The sequence below is a fragment of the Poecilia latipinna genome, unplaced genomic scaffold (assembly GCF_001443285.1).
Source record: "Poecilia latipinna isolate Pla-1442-1.1 unplaced genomic scaffold, P_latipinna-1.0 Scaffold953, whole genome shotgun sequence".
Taxonomy (NCBI): Eukaryota; Metazoa; Chordata; class Actinopteri; order Cyprinodontiformes; family Poeciliidae; genus Poecilia; species Poecilia latipinna.
The window spans coordinates 13,018-34,760 of NW_015113569.1; the positions used below are offsets into that span (position 1 = coordinate 13,018).

The 21,743-nt window shown below is 39.7% G+C and overlaps 1 protein-coding gene across 1 annotated transcript; it reads right to left on the reverse strand.

Annotated features, from left to right (window-relative positions):
* Nucleotides 1-1,200: 1,200 nt before the first annotated feature.
* Nucleotides 1,201-16,888, reverse strand: ptchd1 (patched domain containing 1). Its single transcript, XM_015049624.1, has 4 exons — nucleotides 15,216-16,888; nucleotides 9,836-10,556; nucleotides 3,471-4,141; nucleotides 1,201-2,400 (listed from the first exon to the last, which is right to left on the reverse strand). Exons 1-4 carry the CDS (start codon nucleotides 15,630-15,632, stop codon nucleotides 1,300-1,302), a joined length of 2,910 nt encoding a protein of 969 aa, XP_014905110.1. The 5' UTR covers nucleotides 15,633-16,888; the 3' UTR covers nucleotides 1,201-1,299.
* Between the last annotated feature and the right edge of the window lie 4,855 nt (nucleotides 16,889-21,743).

Consider the following 21,743-nt stretch of genomic DNA (forward strand, 5'->3'; position numbering starts at 1 on the left):
TTTAAAAAGAAATTACACCTGTGAAACCCTTAATTCTGACCTTAAAGAAAATCATTAATTTTACACATTTAAAGTGTGGCTTCTCTATTTAGACAGAAAGAAAAGTTAAAAAACAAACTTCAGATAGACTTTCACAAATACAAAAGTTACTTTACAATCTCTGGAAATAAGTAATAATATTAGTAATTACTGTTTTGAGTTAGAAAAATAACCTGCAAGTCGGATTTTATATCAAGTTGGACAAAACTTACTCAAAAATCTTAAATTATATTCTGAGAAAATATAGTATTTTCTTTCTAATGTTATAATAATAAAAATGAGAACTACATTAGTGCCCACAAAGTATCATCTGATCAACAAAGCTGTCAGTTCAATAAAACTCCTTTGTTGAAACAAGAGTTGAAGCATTTCTGGATGCAAAAGAGGCAAACACAAACATCACATTCTCTTATTCTGACTTTATTTGTCCAGCATTAAAGTAGAAATACTAAGTAATACAGAGGATTACCTCAGGCCACCCAAGCTGAAATTGTGCAACATGATATGGCAACAGAAAGTAAACACAGCAGTAGGCAGTAAAGGGTCGAATCTAAAGCGAGTCCTATAGTGAAAAGTGTTTACATCCAGGCACATTTTCAATCTGTGATTGGGAGAAAACTCATTTACATGCCGCGTCGCCCCACCAACAGACAGAAGACACGTTTCATCCAGGCCTGCCTTTCTCCTTCTTATGGTCTATATTTCATATTTTTCCTGTTTAAAGAGGCAGTATTATGTATTTTCCTGACATATAGTGCCATTTTGCAGCACAATCAAGTAACTGCGTTACCTTCAAAATGCTGTATGACTTCACAGAAATTTGATTTCGTAATTTAGCGCCTTGAAATTGGGCTTCTGTCTCTTTAATTTTCTTTCTGAAACTTGGTTTTCAGGAAGTTATCACAATATGGCTCCTCTATAAACCCTTTTAACAACGTTTTTACCAGCGTTGCACTGAGAAGTGGCTCCACCAGACACGCAGTTCCATTAAGTGTTTGCTAATTGCTGCTGACTAGTCTGAAGGAGTTGAGTGGGGGAGGAGATGCACTTTGAGGGCGGGGATATGTCCGCCTAGATGTTTTGAACAGCAGAATGGTTTCCATGGAGATTAGAGGATTTCTCTAACATGCATTAAAGAATCAAGGCAACAATCCAGGTATGTTTGAGATGAGGGAATGACATCATAACCTGATGGAAAGCTAAAAAAAGTTGATTTTACATAATACTGCCCCTTTTGCCAACCTTTCAACCGTTACGTGCTCAAACAGTGGTGATCTGGTCCACTACTCTGGTGCTGTCATTCATTTCAACACACTCCACTTCCTGTCTCTGGCCCTCTCTTCCTGGCCGATGGTCCCTGCTCTTGGAGGGAGGCAGGAAGGTGAGGAGGGTCGGCAGGAAGGCCAGAGTGTGCAGGGCCGAGCACACGGCCGTCAGAGTGAGGCAGCGAAAAAGTGTGCGGGTGAGGTTGGAGCGCACAGCGCAGATGGGTACCAGGGCAGCGCTGTAGCACACAAGTGTCTGTAGGGAAGGAATGCCGTGTCGCTCCAATGCCAGGTGAACCCAGCGAGTCCTGCTTTCACCGCGGCCCGAGGCGAAGCCGCAGAGGAGGGGGCCGCTGCAGTCCGCCGAGTGACCCAAAGCCGTGATCAGGCACAGCACCGACACGCAGTCCATCTCCACGCCCCACAAAGTCATGAAGCCCAGAACCCCAAACTGGACAGAGAGAAGGGTGAGTCCGAGCCACAGGGAGACCAGCGGCTCCACGACGACCAAAGAGGACAGACCCAACAGGAAGAGCACCGCCAGCAGTGAGTGTCTGAGGGGGGAGCTGACCGCCGTCGCGTACCGGTCCAAGTACACAAAGGAAGGGTTGAATATCAGGAAGCGAACCCGAGAGGTGAGAGACAAGCGGCGCAGAGTGTCCAGCAGCACCGACATCTCCTCGCGCTTGTTCTCTGTCGTCTTGGCGACCAAGAAGATGCGCGAGGCCGCCACGTCTGGCTCCTCCCCTTGTCCGCGCTCTGCGAAGATGATGTCGTCTGCAAAGTGAGCGAACTGCGGCTCGTGCAGGAAGGAGTGGCGCAGAGTGCGGGTGAAGTTCTCGCGAGGCTGGCTGGTGGACTGGTTGCGGTCGGACAGGTAGCTCAGGTACGCCTCCAGCCAGCTGATCCGCTGGAAGCCTTTGGCATACTCCAGCAGGTCCCGCTGCACCGAGGCATTCCAGTAGGGGGCACTTTCATAGATGTAGAATCCAATCACTGGCGAGTAGGAGCTGAAGTACCGATGCTGTGCATGCGTGTACAACACTGTTGCTGTATCCGTGGCAACCAGTGCACTGGGATCAGAGCCCTGGGTCACCTGTTGGAAACAGAAATATATTTATTCAGTGACAATAAGAAGAATTTGCAATTAAAACTTCACTTTTTTGAGTTTGTCAAAGTATCTGGAAGTTTATAACCCAACGTTTTAACCCCTCATTCCTATTGCCCCTAATTTGGAGGTAATAGCATTTGTTCCAAGAGACTCTAGGGATCAATGGGCGGTGAATATGATATGACACAAGGAAAGCCAATTGATCTTGGTAATTTTTGTAAAGTAGGAAATTTAAAAAATAAGGTAGAGGAGTATTGAGCTTCAAAGTCACCAAAGGTTGCCCATATACCAATATAATCAACAACAATTACAGATCAACTGGCTGTAGATACCATGTCCAGATGACCCGGAGTCATCTGACTAACGGTCAATTGACTAAGGCTCAGGTACGCCTGTTGTTGATTTGACGCTTGCAGCCTTTGGCAAAGGAAAGGCTACTTTGCCAAACCTTGTTTAGTCTGCTTTGCTCAAACTCTAGCTTGTTTGCCTAGAAAGTCCAGCTCGTTTTGGGAGGTATGAATGTGTGATCAAACTCTGATGCAGACAAACAATGTCCCCAGGGGTCTGTATCCTGTATCCTGCATGTTTTAGAACATGCAGGAAGCCAACCCTGGTATTGACCATCTCTTCAACCTAACAATGTTCTACAGAAGCCTAAAAATGAGCCATCATTTGATTTTGGTGTGTTGAACCAAGCATAGAACAAAGACATGCAGGATACCGGGGCCCTTGATCACTGATTTTGGACACCCCTGACTTAATTGTTCACAGTTGCCACAACATCAATGACCTTTCCAGCGCAAGACCAACATTTACTGGTGATAAAGAGAGGATTAGGACAAACAGAAAAACCTCAAACCATAGCACCACTCCTGAGGCTTGTAGCTGACAAAGCAACAGTTGAAAGAAGCCAACCAAATCTAAGTAATTATTATCAAAACCTAAGTTACTTTACAAGCCATTCTTAAAAATCTTGGTTTTCACCAAAAGGTGTTACGAAATGTGGAGGTGAGTTGCAAAGACCTTGTTCAGATCATAATGTGTTTGTGTCTCACCTGAAGAAAGCCCATCAATCCAAAGGAGATGTAAACCAGATACAGTAAAACTACGAAGGGTTTGACGTAAGTGTTGGTGATCCAGTCTCCATAGCAATGTCGAACACATCCCAGTAAAAGATGGCAGTCCTGAGGATGAGGATCTGTGGTTGTTGTTGGATGAGTGTGATGGGGCGAGTGTGTTTGTATGGAGTTAGCCGTGTGTCCATGAACACCAGAACTGTTTGCCATATGAGTTAGGTTAGGATTTGGCATATTAGGCGGGTTGGTTGATTGCGTCTCATCTTGGTAACGGGTGTACATCAAACACCGGTACCAAGCCGGTTTCGAGTCCAGCCGGTCTGGCTTTGGTACTCGCCGACAGAAGCAGCCATGTCTATACCTCGTCTCCAAGTAGCCTGTAAACACCAGGCAGGAGCTGTAAAAGGACAGCATGTAGATATAGCTGATGGTGATGGCAAGGACGGCGTTGCGGCAGAAGAGGCGGACGGCCTCCATGTTGGTGAGCGGCGAGGCAGCCAGACCCAACGTCATCAGGTGGATCATGGTGGAGCCGGAGAAACGCAGCATGACATCCTCAAAGACACTTGCCACTCGCTCTTTTACGTGCTGATCCTCCCGCGTTCGCCTCCATGACGACAACATCTCAAAGGAGCCGAAGAGACCGTGGCCTGTTGGAGACGGCAACGAGAATTAAAATCTACACCCAATTACACAAAAAACCCAGCAAAATGCCAAGTAAAGAACATTGGATATGCCAAAAAGACAGATTTTGTTCCCATGTTTTTGGCGACTATAAAAGATTTTCTCAACTGGAAAGTAAATAGCTGTTCACCAATAAGTGTTACCCTCAACTGTTCAAAAAGGTCAATTAAAGCAATATTAACAGCCACTTTAAACAGATGGCGTCAAAGCCAGCCAATTCCCATCAAATTGGCCCCTCTGGACATTTTGGTTTCACTCTAGTTTCATGTTATTTGAGACCAATCATGTCATCGCACCAGGAAGTTGAAAAACTGTCACACCTCGAGTCTGTTTGAAGCAGAGATGCATGAAATGACGAATGTAACACACCATGAAAAGCAGTTTTCCCACAACTTCCACAACCACTCTTGGTAAGTGAATCTGCAGTGAAATATATTAACACATTTAAACTCAAAATTCAAATTAAACCTGCTTTTTTCTCTCCATTCATAAATATGAATATTTGAAATTTAAATATTACAGTAATCCATTCATGCTCATTCTCACGTGCAAGCATTCACATAAATATTTATACTGTATATGTGGAACAGATGGTTTTCATTGGCTTTTTTTTTTACACTTTGGTTGCCATGGCGTCCATGAGTCACCAGTGACACACGGACACCCTTCTTCCTGTGGCGAGTTCACCATGGCAAAACACTTAACACCTTAGCAGAGCCACATTGTACTGACACTTTAATGTGGTGGCAGGAGAGAAAAGTGTGGGAGAAAGATCTGCAGAGTGTGTGAGTGTCAAAATGACACAAGTGTTAAATCCATGTTTCCAGGAGAGACCCAGAGCGCAAGGAGAAGATGAGGACAGCACTTAGCGCACAAGATGGTTTTTAGCAGAAAAAACACACAGCATTTTAACTCATGTATATTTACAACAAAATATTAGTAGACAATAGTTACTAGATGAATGTCTGAGCAATAATACCATAATAACTGACTATATGACTTACACATACAAAAAATATTTATAAAAGAAATTATATGGTTGTTTAAAAGTGCTCCTTTTCTAACTCATGTAATTGTGTTGCAATGCTAACACTAGCTTGTACATAAACCGTTACAAGTAGCAATTATGTTTTACTCAGTGTTTTTATTTTTTCCTTTCTCTAAACAATTACTAAATCACAAACAGTCCTACAAGTCTGGAAGCACTATACTTTTGGGTTTTTTCTTCAGGGTAGAGGGTGATGAAAGCTAGCATTACCTCATATTAAACAAGGAGTAAAAAGTGGTGATTTTGTATACTTATTTTTATTCTTGTCTTTCTCTATATATTCCTCATAGCAGCTACTTAGTCATAAACAATCCCACAAGTTTGGAAGTAATGTTTTTTGTTTGTTTGTTTGTTTTCTATGGGTGGAGTTCAAAACTAACTTCTACTTTTAGCTGCTAGCTCTGAGAACACTAGCATTAGCTCATATTTAACAAGGAGCAATAAGTGCATTGTATTATATTCTTGCCTTTTTCTGTTTTCCTCTTAGCAACTACTAAATTATAAACAATCCTACAAGTTTTGAATAATTCAAAACTGTAATTTCTCTAAATACTTGTACTTGCTAGCTGTGTTGTAGTGCTAGCATTAGCTTTGTCACAAGGAGCAACAATTAAAGATCCTGGAAAAGATGTGGGGTTTTTTGTCCTACTCTAAGCAATTAAACCATAAAATATCCCACAAGTCAAGATTTGCAATTTAAGCATAAACCATCCATTTTGCTAACTTAATCTAGCACCAGTGCTAACACTTGGCATGTACATCATGTGAACAGGTGATTGCGTCCTAGCTGTCTTATTTTTGGAGAAATGACAACAGAAAGGAGCAGGAGAGAAGAGATAATTATTTCCCGACTTACAATTGAACACACTGGACTGAACAGCACATTATTTTTAATAGGGAAACATCAGACAGAGAAATGTGATTGTGGGGAAAATGAGACAATAAACATGTTATTTTGCATTGATTCAGAGAAACAAGTTAATTAAGAACCTTAGTAACATGAAAATTAAATTGGACATTGTTGATTTATTGCAGATAAATTCAGGAAGTAGAGGATATGAAGCTATATCTAATTTATTTTTATTTCATTATTAATTTTTGTCATGTGGCCACACATCGGCTGGTGGCAGTAATGCTTACCTAATATTTTTGCCAACCGCTAATAAAAATCAAGAAGAAGAAGAAGCATCTGTCTTATTTTTCAGTTTTACTCTCCACGTTTGTTCCTAAGAAATAATAGGAACAAACGTGTTCCTATTACACACGTAATAGGAACACGTTTCTATTACGTGTTCCTATTACGTAGCCTGCTATTCACAGGCTGCTATTTTTCAATATCTTCCTTTAACACCCCTTGTTGCCATTTAGTTTGAACTTTTTGACCATTCTAACCTGAATACTTGTAAGGAGGAACAAATATAGATTCAATTTTAGCCGTATTTTTCTTATCATTGAATTTAAAACATGTTAGTATTGTGCTTTTTAAAATAATGTTGGTTTTCGCTGCTGCTGCTGCTTTGAGAAGTTACTATAAAGTCAATATATTCCAGACGCCATAAGGAGGCCAGCAGTTTTCTAATCACTTCTCATTTGCATCTTTTCCTCATCTCTCATCTCACTTCATCACTAAATTAGCTGCTAAAACGAACCTCGTCTCAGCTGCATTTATGTGGATTAATATTTTATGCAGGATTTCGGAGACACTTCATGTCTCTTTATGCACTTTTCCTGTTCACTGCAATTATTTAAAGCTTCACTGGAACCTAATCAGATTTTGTTTTGTATTCTGGTCAGCTGCCCTCTTTGTCACCTTGTAGAAACAATTAAACTTAATTTAAGATCTAATCAGAATCTCCTTGATTTACTACGTTTCTGCACACAAACAAGGAATTTAATTTCAGTTTAATTTTGCTCTCAATGTAGGCATTTTTAATGCGAGTAATAAAAACAGTTACGTTTTAAGGAGTTCAATATATTTTAGGCAAATAGTTTCAGCATTTTGAGATTTTTATTATGTATTGAAAGAGTAAATGTATTGAAGACTTAGCAACAGAGAAATGAAGCTTAATTAAATGGCAAAAAAAAATAAAATAAAATAGGAGCAAGTTGAGAATTTTACGGCGCCCCCTGGTGGACATGAACTTTCTTTTGCGGTCTCTGGTCATTTCATGCGGCGTAACTGAAAACTGAAAGTCTTTCTGCTGTAATATGAGGTTTTTAAAGGTTTAGATCTCGTTGGTGAGATACCTGAAGTTTTATATATTTTTTAGGATAGAAATGCACCACAAACCAAGATAAACAGAAACTATTTGGACTATTTCTGAGTTATTATCGCGGGGTAATACGTCATCTGACAGTTTCTATTGTGTCTTTTTTGTGTTGGTTAACAAAGGGCCGTTTTCATCTCAACCTTACAGAAACAAACATAAAGTGAATAAATCAAATTTCAATCATTTTTTTGCCAAGGAGTTAAGAATATATAAACATGTTTTCAGATTCTCTATAAATGTGCATATATTTGAAATTTTAAATTGACATTCATGACTGTATTGAAAATAGACCAGAAAATATTGCAGTAAGCATATTGCGAGGGAACATAAAATACATTTTATCCCCCTGTCCCCTAGGGGGCGCCGTAGATTTTAACAGAAAGACTAAAGAATAAAAATAAAAACCAGGGCACATTTATACAGAGGCAGTTATTATGAAAACAGCTGAGTGATTACAAACAAGCTGCAGCTGGAAAAGAAAGAAAGGTAATGTTCAAATGAGTAACTAAAAGTGCAAAATAATCTACATGTCAAAAACCATCAACTGTCAGAGAAAAGGAAAGATAAACCTTTAAACCATGTTCAATTTTTATGTTGTTTACTAAAACAACGAGAGATAAACCTGCATTTAAAAAATAGGAGACCCTGTAATGAAGGTTAATGTAAATTAGTGCCTCAGAAAAAGGATCAGCAGTTACATCCTGTATTTTATCAGTGTGCACACAGAGCTTCATGTTCATCCACTCATGTTTAATTTTCCTTCATTTGAGGTTTGACTGACACTCTGTTCATTATATCTGTCAATACCCGATGTGAGTCAGCCGTGTTTGACGGTAAACAAGCTGCAGCTCAGCATGCAGACGACTGGATCTGTTAGCAAATATGGAGTTTACTCTGCAGGGAACCACCAAATTAACCAAAAATCTAATTTTAAACAATAAAAGGGGAAGTTGCAGTAAGTGAAGCACAGAAAAACCTTCCTAAACATTCATGCATGGTGCAGGAATATATTTATTAAATAAAACCTTTTGATTCTGCTCCAAATCCGCATTAAACAGCTGCAACACCAGAAGCCTGTTTTCTTACCTTTGCTTTAGTTCTGAATTTGCCTCAAGTAAGAAAATGTGTCATTTGTTTCGTCCTCCGCCCCCTCAGTGAGTTCCTGTCCTACAGCCTGTCAATCATTTTGACGATCTGCTTACTTTGAGACGGCGTTCAGCCACAGGACTCTGCAAAATAAGTCCCACGAGTTCCAGAAGAGGAGCACAGCTGCAGCATCAACGTGCTTTGTAAGAATACTCGTTTAACACAAACACTGATGTATTTCAAAGGGGTTTTATATGATAAACTGATGCAAAAACTGTCCATACCTGTACATTTAAAGAAAAACTAATTTATTTGCATTTGTATTTACTCCAATGAGTCAATACTTCAAACCTCAACCCCAGTTTTAAGACTCCTGCAGCCTCCAACAGGTTTACATTCAGATTTGGGCTGATATCCAATATTACTATTATGGATAGTAAACGATATTTAACATTATATATATTTCGCTACCATTTTGACACCTTTTGGGAAAAAGGCCCACCAGAAATAAATCAAAAATAAATAGCAGTTGTTCAAACAGGCCCAGTTTTATTAATCAGATGATAGCAATATCTTAAAAAATGACTAATATCGACCGATACCAAGGTTGACGCCAATAAAAAAGTGTTTGGTAAAAAGTACAGAGTAACTGATCACTCATTTAATATTAGAAATTACATCATCAGTTGGCCAAAATATAAAGTTAAGTGGAAATTCTGGTATTTTAAGGACCAAAATGAAAATAATTCATTTAAGTAACAAAAATAACAAAATCAGGCAAAAGAAAATTTTTGAAATTTCTGGATTTTCTACCCACTGAATGAAAAACAAACATGTTTTAACCAAAAACTCATCAGACACAGACACACCTGCAGTTTTTGTTAAAGTTTAATAAATTTTTAATTGTAAGAAACTGGTTTGAAAAAATTACCTTTGCCTGATTTTATTATTTTTGGTTGAATTATTGTAATTTTTGTCCTTAAAATACCAACATTTCCAGTTCTCTCTTATATTTTGGTGCGTCTGATGATGTAACTTTTAATTATTAACTGATAATTTGATCAGTTATTCAGTATTTGAGTAGACATTTTGTCAAATACTGTTTTTACTCTTTCTTGACCACTTTCTCAGGCAGCTACCTTTTACTGTTGAGTAAAATATGTTAAAGTAGTGCTATTATTACTTGAGTACAATGTTTGGGAACATTTTGGGAACTCTACCCCTCTGATCTTCGTTGTATCAACCAATAAACTTACCTAGCATGACGAAAGGGATTCCCAGGTAGGTGGAGTTGTATGTAGCTCCGGTCAGGTTCAGGATCCCAGCAGCAGTGAGTCCTGACAGAGCCACAGACAGCAGAGCCAGCATCCCCAGCCAGGGTTTGGACCTCACACAGTCCCTCATGGAGCAGCAGAGGATGGCCAGAACCCCGCACACTCCCAAACTCGCCAGCAGGGGGCGACTTGCCAGCACGGAGGAGAACTGGAAGTCAGTCCGCAGCGAGGAAGACGTGGCGGGATAAAGCCCCAGCTTTGGGCGCGACGCTCCGAAGAGCTTCAGCTCGGCACAGAAGGCTTTCTCCCACCGACCTGCCACCCGATCCATCAGCCCGCTCCGGGATTGGAGGTAGTAGGTGAGCTGCACCGCCTTTGCGGATCGGACGCCCTCCCCTTTGGCTCCCGTCCCTTGAGGCCGCACCGCCCCGCCGGGTCCCCAGCCCTGCACGCCGCCCAGCTGGTGCCCGATGTACGCTTGCCTCCCGTCCGCCAGCTGTGTGATGGGGTAGTACAGAACCGGGACGCTTCGGTTGGAAGTCCGGGCTGACTGGATCTCCTCCATGGCCCGGATTATGTCGTCCACGATGCAGACGTTCTTGTCGTCGGGGAGACAGAGGTAGGAGAAGGAGTAGTTGAAGCCGCTGGAGCCTGTCGTCGCAGCCGGGACCGTCACCTGCATCTGGTAGATCCGCCTGTGGAGCTGGGACAGAAGCAGAGTTTCTGTTTCTTTCCCACATTAAGGAAAAGTTTCAGCTGCTACCTACTTTATCGGAAACTTTGCGTTTCGAAGATGTATGGCGGAGCGTGCTGACACTTCACTGCACCAAGCTTATTATAGTTAGCAAGTTAGCTAAAGCTAACGAACGAAATCTGAAATTAAAAAAGTACATAAAAATTGTAATTGACGGGGAAAAGCTATAACTAACTGGAACGGTATTGCGTGTTTATAAAACTAAAAATAAATAAATAAATTACGGATGTAATATAATTTTTCCACCTCATAAGAAGTTTACGTCAGCAGTTGGGAAATTACGTCATTCCATACGGCTCCTGGCCACGTTTACGCTAGTCCGCAAAATGGTGTCGGCAACGGGTTTTTTTTTTCAACAACTGAATAAATGTTTTGAGAACCGTGTCTTCTGTTGTGTATTAAGTACCAAATCATTGTATAGAATAGATAATCAGAATACAATACTTTTTGTTTTCTGCAACTAAAATGAACCAAAAGGTATCGCTTTATTTGAAGGGGTGCGGATAAGACTGAAATGACATTGTCATAAACATGATTTCAAATCTGTCACAAACATGAAGGAGTTTTCAGAAATGTTTATTACTGCAAGGTGTAATTTGCTAAATTCTGACATTTTCAATGCAAAGTTAACACTTTTAGTGGACTTTTAATGCAAGTTTTAACAGAACTTTGCATTAAAAGTGTCATTATTTATCAAATAATGTTTGACAACAGTCATAAACATTCATGACAGTGTCATGTTAGGCTTATGCACACCCCTCCAAATAAAGTGTTACCTACCAGGGTATGAAAAACTCAAACTACTACTGTAACTAATAACAATTAAACTATATTTATTCAATAATAACTAATGAAAACTGGCAAACACTCTAAAAACTAAGTCAATTGGACAAACAAAACTAAACTATAGTGAAAACCCCCAAACTATTATAATTATTATTATCTGGCGAGATAACAGTGCCAGCATCCACAGTGCCGGTTGCTAGGCAACAGCCTTGATGCCAGTCATTGGCACAGTGAGCTGACTACCACCTCAGAGTGCTGCATCAACCTTTAAGAGGACTTCTGTATGAAGACTTTAGTTTCTATTGTGTGTGTTTTTTTCTTTTCTTGGCCTGAAATGAGGAGAGGATTCTGTAAAGTTCTGGAGCAAAACTTCACTGAAGATCGATGGCGTTTAATCCACAAAGCAGCAAGCTCAGTGCATTTTGCCCTAGATGTGAACAGGATTCAGGCTCTTGAAGGATCCTGCCTTAAATAACTCCAAGACACTGCAGGTATTTCATCAAAGACTAAGCAGGCAGCAAGTTCAGCTTTCAGATCTGTGATTTGTGTGAAAATATAATAAGATTTAAAATTTGTTATTAGCTAAGATATAGAAAAGTAGTTAAACTTTTCAATTGCAAATGCCTATTAATGAGGCAACAATTAATAGCAGCAAAATCTCACACTAAAAAATTTGGGAAATCTATTTCAGTGCATTTATTCAGAAAGGGAAATGTGTTTTTTTTTTTTTTTTTTTTACAAAATTTTACCATGCCAAAGCAAAATATTAGGGTCATACTAAGAAAAACTATTAAAAACATAAAATTACAAGAATAAAGTCAAATTAGGAAAAAAAAAGTCAGAATTTTATGAAAATAAAGTTGTATTAAGAATATAAAGTCAGTGTTACGGTAGTCGTGAGAATTAAGTTGTAATATCCAGGTAGAAATGTTTTATTGTTGTATATTTCAACTTTATTCTTATACGTCTCTATGACTTTATTTTGTAATGTTATGATTTCATTTTTGAACGACTTTATTCTTGTAAATTTCACTGGAGGTCTAATTATCCAAGATGCAGTTCAACAGAGAAATTATTCACCATAGACATAAACCTTCTTCCATGTCCAGTTCCCTTTTAAACTCACAGAAAACCTTTTGCGCATATTGGGGAAGTGCATTATTAAACAGCTAGCTAAATGCATGGTAGCATAGTAAACCATTAGCTTCCTCCGTAAGGTTTTACTGACTCAAAATTAGCAGGAATATTTTCTGGTTTTGTTAGTGTCAGAGGAAGCAGTAACTTGTCTGAATGAGTCACAGCCGGTTATGTTCCCTCCACCAGTCTCTGTTGATCCTGGGCACTGCATGCAACAAGTTCAGCTCCCTTCTCTAAGGAACATTAAAAGGCTTGCAGGGAGACGTTATAACACACACACACACGGTGGCCGACTGCAGGCACAGAGGAGAACAATTACAGAATCTCAGGCCTTGCAGACATCATCAGATTATGTAACAGTGGATTTATCTCTTTATGCACCACTCTGTTTGCTTCTTGCAGCCTGTGAGATGGAAATAATGTACAGCCCTGAAACAGAGCATTTCCACTGTACTGCGGGAATCCCCTGCGGACCAACAGTGTTCCTGCAACATGTACATAAAACGGGTCACATTGATGTTTTTCATGGGGGAAAAGAACATCAGCAAGATGCAGCCCTTCACAAAAGACCTCACTTTCTTTGAGATTATTAGTCAGCAAATCATTTCTTCCATCATAACTACAGTCAATATTGCACAAGCAAACACTCTTTCATTACAAACTGCTGGTTTAATGAATGCTAATGAGGAAGGAGTGAATAAATCTGAAGGTTGAGGCTCTTTTGGGGAATCTCATGATTGGTGGCAAGGAAGATGATGAGAATTTAATCTGTAATCACTTGGTGTCCAAAAATAAGTTGACATAGATTCATCTCTTTTAGTCACTTTTCAAATTGGGAAACACAGGCTATTGCCAACAATAAAAAAACTTATGAAGATAACTTAGGAAAACTGGAACTTGATTTCACCAAATGTAATGCAAATCCAACCTGGTTGTTTGGCTGTAGTGCCATGAAAAAATAAAGATTTGTTTCATAAACTTGACCATTTTCTAAACACTTCTGACACCAAAACTGTGAGTCAGATCAAATTAATGTTCCCCATTTCAGCAGCAAACATTCAAGGTTAATTATGTAGAAATCTACCACAGTCCCTCTGTTAGGTCAACAGGCTAGGGACATTAAAGTTCATAAACTTCTTAAAATGCCATCACAGTCTGATAAAAATCAAAACCAGAACACTGAAAATTGGTAATAATTGGGTCTTTTAGTATGGTGTTAATCTAAAAACAAACAGAAGATATTCTTCAGAGGCTAACTGCGCATGGGGAAAACATAGGACTGGCGATATGGACGAAAAACATATCACGATTTAACCATTTCATATCCGTTGATATCAATAATTATTTATTTATTCATTTCATTTTAAAAATATGGAACACTCGCAAAAGCTGGTGGTTTGAGCGTTCCCATTTTATCCACAGATTTTACTCCACATTGTTCATTTTTTATATGTATAATTTTTAAGCAGTTACGAGACACAATGGTGGAACTTTGAACTGCTGCTGCTGCCCAAGTTACTCAGTAAGTTGTTGCTAGGTAACCAAAGAATGAGTGAGTTGCTAGGTAACCAAAGAATGAGTGAGTTAGTTGATGCCACCAACCTAGCTTAGCTGGCTATGAGAGGTTGAGCAGCTAAAGTCTTTCCTCCGCCTACATCTCCCACAATGCCAGAAGTACCATCTATTGATATTGATTATGTGTCTATCGGGATATTGATTTATTGCCAGCCCTTACTATTTATTTATCTATCTACACATTTTCTGTCCATCCAACTTTACATCCACCCTCCTCCTTCCTGTCTGTTTTTCCAAGGTCAATATTTCAACCCACATCACTGTAGAAAACAATAATAGTAAATTATTGTTATCAAGCCATATCAGCGAAACTAATCTCCAGCAGTCACTGGGCAAGAGGCAGGGAAAACAGAGACAGTCCATCATAAAGATGTACAGGACAAACATGAACACACAATTTAGTCTACAGAAACTAATTAGTACCAGTTGTGTTTTGGAAAAGCAAACACAGAACATGTAAACTACATGCAGAAAGACACTGGATGGCACCTTCATGTTGCAAAGGCAAGAAATTGCGGAGAAATTCGACTCTGGGGAACATAACTGTCACAGTAAGCATTAAATCAATTAATCGCATTTGCAAGATTTATTGTCTCCTCTTTTCTACCTCTCTTTCTACCAAAAACTGAATGACAAAAGTCATCAGTCTGGTGTTTTGGTCTCAACTAGCCCATTTTTTGAAGGACAATTTTGTTTACAGACTTCTTAATTCATTTTATTTATTTCTGTTGCTTTATTTATTTTGGATATTTAAACTGTCTTCCAGTTTCAGTATTAAATGTTGATTATAATTTAAACTTTACTGATCTTTGAGAATCTGTTCTTGCATTATTATTATTATTATTATTATTATTATTATTATTATATTATTACCATAATATTACTTGAAAATGATCTCAAAACATTATCGTTTATCGCAGCAATTTCATGGGACAATTTATCTTCCAGCAAAATTTATCGTCAAAATTTGACCCCTAAATAATGAAATTTACCTCTAATTACAAATGTACTTAACTTAGTTAATTTCTTGATTACATTTTTCTTTGCAGGGCGTTTAAGTTCAAGTTCAAGTTTAGTTTTCTTAACATCGGGACCAAAGTGTGTGCTCACCTGTAGAATGGTCTCCAGGTGAACCGGGTCCAGCACGCTGCCCCTTCGGGCGGTGACGATCACGCGCCCGTAGCGTCCAGGTGTCTGCAGGTCGGAGTAGAGCGCGTGCTTGGATCGGTTCACGGGGAACAGGCTCTCCACCAGGTTGCCCTCGATCTTGGCCAGGCTGTGCTTGGGCGCCAGCAGGCTCTCCACGTCCCCCTCCACGCGGTAGCGGCTGAAGCTGGCCCCCAGCAGGATGGCCAGCAGCACGGGCGCCGAGGCGAAGAACACCGCGTGACCGGCCACGAACCGGCCCAGTGCGTGGAATGACGTCCTCAGCCCCGCGTGCAACACCTGGCGCAGCATCCTACCGGCGCGCGGCCGCTGCTCGAGCCTCTCCCACCGACCGGAAAGCCCCGGAGCGCCGCCGAGCATCAGGGGCCGCCGGACGCATCGGTGGGGAAGAGGAGAAGGCGCCTGGCGTGGGGAGATCTTCCCCCGGAGCAGGAGGTCAGCAGCCGGGGGAGAATCCCAACCTGCTGCGGTCCCCGCGGCGCCGCTGCTCGCTCTTTTCGCGGAGTTTTCTCATCCGCTGCGGTTACGAAGCAAAACTGATGCCTTCTGCAGGCTGCGTGCGCAACAGAAAAATCTCAGCAACTCCTCATGATCCTAGAAAACTCACCAAACAATCACTTTGCACGCAGTTGCGGGGACCAGCCTTGCAGATAAGACGCTCCAGCTCCGCCCTGCAACATCAAGTCACCACGCAGCCTGAAGGGTGGTCCAGCTGGGTGAATGTGCGGGTCGGTGAATGATGCGGTGCACGCAATGGAAAGGACGCCGGCTGCATGCAACCCAGATCAGCCCGATCTGGTTTCCCTCTGCAGCGTGCCTTCCTCCTTGTCTTTTATTTCCCCTTCATCGTGGCATCTCCAGCCCACCCACCCAGCCAGACACCGCTAATTAACGCCCTTTAAACCAGAAATCCGATCTTGATCGGGCTCCTTTGCTGCTCCGCCTCCTGCTTTTCACTCACTCTCTCTGATGCGGAGACACCAATAAAACTGTTGTGTGTCGGATCTCTTAGCAGATCAGGAGAAATCTAACAAGTCAGTTCAAACATGGTTTTGGAAAAACACTAATTTATTCACCATCCTATTCTCACCTGGCACAACTTTCTATATTGTGTTGCCTGTTGCTACGGAAACCATACAAATTACAGTCTTTTGTCTGTACAACATGTCGTTTCTATGGAAACGGTGATGCCACCCATCCCCCCTCCTAAACTAAAGTCAAAACACACACACACACACACACACCTGCTGACTCCCAATCTGCTTATAGCGTGGAGGTGTTTAATAAAAAGAGAAGAAGAGATGTGGAGTTCACACTCATCTCTGATCGTTCACCTGTGGAGCTCATTGGACACTGATGTGTCATTATACACACAATCCTGGTGAAGAAAGTCGATTTGTAGGGGAAAAAATACCCAAAGTCCAGGCTTTCCTCTCCTATCAAGGCCCAAATGAATCAAAAATAATTTATTAATTGTCTAATCTTATTTTAAAAAGTCTTGAGTTTATAAAACTCAATTTATTTTCAATTTGCCAAAGAGGGCAATTCGAAGTTAGAGCGGCCCCTGTGGTGGCTACGTGACATTGCGTTTATATCGACATGCTCCTAGCTCAGATTGTAACAATATGATTACTTTATTCTTACACTAGTACTATGTTTTTTTTTTTTTTTTTTGTTGAATTGTATGTTTCTACCATGTGAAACACTTTGAACTACCTTGTTGCTGAAATGACAAAACTTTTACACAAGAACATCACTTCAGAAATATCCATCTTCTTTAATTATGAGCCACAGCTAAAAACAGACAGGACCAACATGAAGCGACAATAATTATCTCCAAAAACTTAAGTAAAAACATAAGAGTACAATACGAACATGTCCTAATCTGTTATTCAATTAAGTCTCAATTAGCCCCTTAATCCCCGTAACCAGTCCATGGAGGACGGAGCGGTGAAGGAATGACTGATTTATGCCTCCCGGGGGAGGAAGGAAGAGCAGGATCTGAAAATGAAAGGCAGTGGAGATATAAGTGGCTCGGGGGCAATCTGTGATAACAAAGGTTCTAATTAGTGTCGCTAAATGATTCATAGAAATCAGAGCGAGAGCAAGGCGAAGGAAAGAGACTTCAGAAATAACACTTTTACCTCCACCTAGGAGGGAATCCTCTTGGGTTGGACACATAAACGGACAGATGGATAGCAAAAAAAACTGTCACTTTTTGGCATCCAAGAACATTTTGATGGATGTTTTGGATGGTAATGACCTCTTCTGTCCATTACCAAAGAGCGCTACATGGATAAAAGCAAAGATCACGAGGTTTGTCTTCAACTTCCCCAAACCCTCGTCCTCTTCCTCCCATCCCCCCATCCATCTGTTTTGGTACAGGTCATCCATTAATAAAGAGGCCGTCCTTTCATTTTCTATTTCCCTCCTTCTGTATTATTTATCCACCCATCCATCACCAGCCATGGTGGGCAGCCGTGGCTCGGATGTCGTCGTTCCACCTTCCTCTTGTAAATGAGAACAATTTTACTGAGAAATGAAAACCTCGACTCAGCCATAAAAGTGAAATATGACCCACGTTACTTTATGACGGATTATGTTTAAGAGTTTCAAACTGCCAAAGTAACAGGTTTTTTATGCTTATTCGTCGAATCTGGGAACGGCTGCTGACTCAATTCACATTGAGATTAAAATGGACGCTCTAAATGTCAGATTATTTTTTTAGAAAACAGAATAAAAATGCAACTTGCTAAACATCCACTAGATCAGGGTGTCAAACTCATTTTTGTTTTGGGCCAAATTAAGTTCATAAAAGCTCTTAAAGGGCCAGTTGTGCCAGAATGTATTGATAAAACCTGATCACAAACTGTTAAAATATCAATGAATCCTTAAAATTAAATAATGTTATTGAACACCCTTTCAGTCCCTTAAGGATTTTGTAATACTTCTTGTGATTTTTTTGCAATAAAAATCAAAGTGTTTGCGGTACTAATTTAGAAATATGTGCGCTTATTTATGACGGTTAAGGCGACTTTTTATTACTTACTGTATAGATTATGAACTATAATCCGACATCAATTAAGGCTGACGGAGATGTTTTGGACAATTTTTTGAGAAAAATCTGCAATAAACTCCCAATTATAAGCGCAGAACGTATTTTTATAAGTGAAATAATCAGCCAGTGGAAGTTGTAGTTTTACATCAGTAGTATCAATCATTTAATATTTAGACGTTACATCAAAATGTAAAGTCAAGAAGATTTTTTGGTATTCTTAGGACTTAAATGACAATAATTCAAGTAAGAAACAAAAAATAATAAAATCAGGCAAAAGAAAATGTTTCCAGATTAATTTCTTTCAATAAAATGATAAGAAACTTTGAACAAAAACTGCAAACTGTGTGTGTCTGGTGAATTTGTGGTAAAACATGTTTGTTTTTCATTCAGCGGATAGAAAACCCAGAAATTTTACTCAAGGAAGAATAGAAATACTTTGTAATAAAGTTACTCAAGTAAAAGTAAAAATTACAGTGCAGTAAAATTACTTCTTAAAGGACATTTAAAAAAAATTGTCTTGTCTTGCGCTCACTCAGATATTTGTACTAGAAACTATGAAAAATAGGCTACTTGGTAAGATTTTGTGTTTTTGTAGTGGATTAAAAGCAGAATAGCAATACAATGATCAATGCATTATTTGTGATTTTAAGATTAGAGTTCCTAATCTTCCAATAAATTGAAAAACATGGAGGCAGAAAAATGTTGTGACATGTTTTCCATTTGTTTTAAATTTCAGGGATCTCCTCCGATCATTTCCAGTTAGAGAATCTTCTTGGAGGTCAGCAGTGTTCGTTTCTACATCCCAAATGTCATTTATGCATTAGCCAGAAAGGCCAGGCGGGCTGCAGCGAGTGGGAGTGATGGTGAAGGGAAGCGAAATACTGTAAAGTCATCTTCTAAGCCTCTCAGAGACTGAAAGATTTGATTACCGTAACGGGCCAGAAACAGAGAGACGGATGCAGACGGATGCAGATTTGAAAAGAGCATCTCCCCGCCCGGCTCTCCCGGAGAAGGAAGTGGAAGGAGATAAAACCCGCGGCGGCCGATGAGAAATGCAGGGAGAGGCCCGATGACATCAGCAGCGCCGGAGGGAAACCTTCACAGCAGAGAGGTCAGCGAGCCATGTCCGAGGAAAGCCTCTGAAAGCTCGATTAAAACGCCTCAGGGAGCGTAAATATTTTAAACTAAAACAATAATATTCATTTTAAATATGGATGAACATAGAAATCAACTGCTCTGCTTTTAAAACAATTAATTCCCAAACTTGGGTGTTATTTAGAGCCCGTCTTCCACCCTCAGCGCTGCGGGGTTTTAATGAGGAAATGACTCAAATGGCAACGGAGCTCTTTACTGAAGCCGTCAGTTTTACAGCAGCCACTAAAGTGGATTTACCGCAATCTGGTGACGTGCAAAGTACAAAGTAACGACTCGGGTCCCGTTTAAAAATTCTGCAGTCAGTATCGAGCTTAATAAAAGCCAGAGTATACGTTTCATTGTGATATTCAGAAAGTCTCTGGGAATAGACAGAAAAGATGCGATCAAATCTACAGAGTTGTTTTCTTAACTCCAGCCTGGCCAATTCTTTTATATTTTGTTCCTCTTACGATCTCTCTTTAAATGTCATAGTTTCTGATTCGCTTTTCTCTCCTTTAATTTTGTTTTGTTTTTTTATCTCCACATCATGGTGAGAGCTGGAGGATGAACAAAATGACTAAATGAGCCTAGTAGTTTTCAATTATCATGCATTTAAAACACGTTCACTTTTCCTTTCTTATTTGTGGCTTTTTTCAGATTTTTCTGAGGATCAAGACTAATAAATATTTTAATAAAATTTATGGATTTTTTTTCTTAATTCACTGAAACCCGTAGTTGCAGATTTTCCTGTGAAATCTGACTAAATTATTCACAGAAAATGCAAGTTTTTATTTTGTGGAACATGATTCCAAATAATTCACCAAAAATATGCAGAAAATTCAAGTTTTTTTCTGTGGCACATTTCTCCACATTATTCACAGAAAATTAATCTATTCATGTATTTTTCTGTGAAATGGGACTAAATTATTTGCGGAAAATTTGAGTGTTTTTGTATGGAACATAACTCCAAAATATGGAAAATTAACCTATTTATAGATTATTCTGTGAGATAGACTAAAATATACACAAAAATTTGCATATTTAAATTTGTTTCATGGAATGTGCCCTGGAAAGCTGAAATGCCTAGCTGTAATATTACCTGATAGACTATTGGCTGGCATTTTCTCAATACAGCCAATCCAGGAGCGCCATTTATTTTCCTAGGCTCTGATTGGCTGAATTCCCACTAAGGCAGACCATGGATGTTAGATGTTTTATGGTAGCACTAAGAAGCTCCCCAGTGCATATTGAAGTATATTTAGTGATGTAACTATTAAAATAATTTTTGTGGAGCTTAGCAATTTACAAGTATTAGGCGTTTTTGGTCGCTAACCTCAATCCAGAAACCAGGAGGTTCACTTTATATTGAAGTTTCTGGTTGTCATGTGATTAAAATGTTTTTTGTAGGGATCAGATTATCCATTAGATTTACCCATTATGTGTTATTTATAGGTTATTGTCATTAACTTGTAATTTAAAAATCTAAAAAAACAAGATAATAGATGTAAAAACTTGTCTTATATAGGAGGTTAGTAGATAGAAAAATGTGAGCAACAGTTTCATCAGCAATCAGTACTGCCAGTGTTGGAAAATGGCTGCCACGGTTATCCGTATCATCTCCACCTCCGAACTCCCCATCGAGACGACAACAAACCGGCGGCTGGACTGTTTTTCTTAATTGGGTCTGAACATACGAGCCGGCCACAGATATAGGCCATTACTGTAACTCCCCTGCTGGGTACTGTGGGCAAAACTGAGACCCACAAACACTGGGCATCAGGTTAAACACCGGGTTGCCATGGGAACCGCTGGTATATGAATGAAGATGTAATGTGTGGCATAATAGCTAATCCACAGGGTGGACAAAAAAATAATAAATCAATCCATAAACAAGCTCTTGTTGGCCATCCATCAGCTTCGTCTGCACTCTATCACTTTCATCCCAGACTAAATTTTTATAGCAAACGAACATCATGGTCTCCCACGGTTTTATTTTAACCAGAAACAAGAAAAAGGAGGAAATAAAAAAGGAACATGAACACGTTACATGAACTTACATTGTAGAAACATTTTCACAGTAAGTTTCAGAAACATAAAAAAAAAAACAGCAGATGATAACCATAATGATAAATATATTAGAGCTTTCCATAATAAAACTGATTGCACTGTACAGTAAAACTTTGAATGTTTTGGTTTCCTTTCAGAACAACAAAGTGAGTAAAAAAATTTAAACAGTTTCCGTCTAAAATATATAAGTGTACCAATTAAAATAGTTTGTA

Bases quoted from the DNA above. Each gene is read 5' to 3' on its own strand.
- ptchd1 (XM_015049624.1), bottom strand. From the start codon at position 15,632: ATGCTCGGCGGCGCTCCGGGGCTTTCCGGTCGGTGGGAGAGGCTCGAG. The intron at 10,557-15,215 runs GTGAGCACACAC...CTTCTGTCCCAG, and splicing joins ACCTGGAGACCATTCTACAG to CTCCACAGGCGGATCTACCA. The intron at 4,142-9,835 runs GTAAGTTTATTG...CGTCTCCAACAG, and splicing joins AATCCCTTTCGTCATGCTAG to GCCACGGTCTCTTCGGCTCC.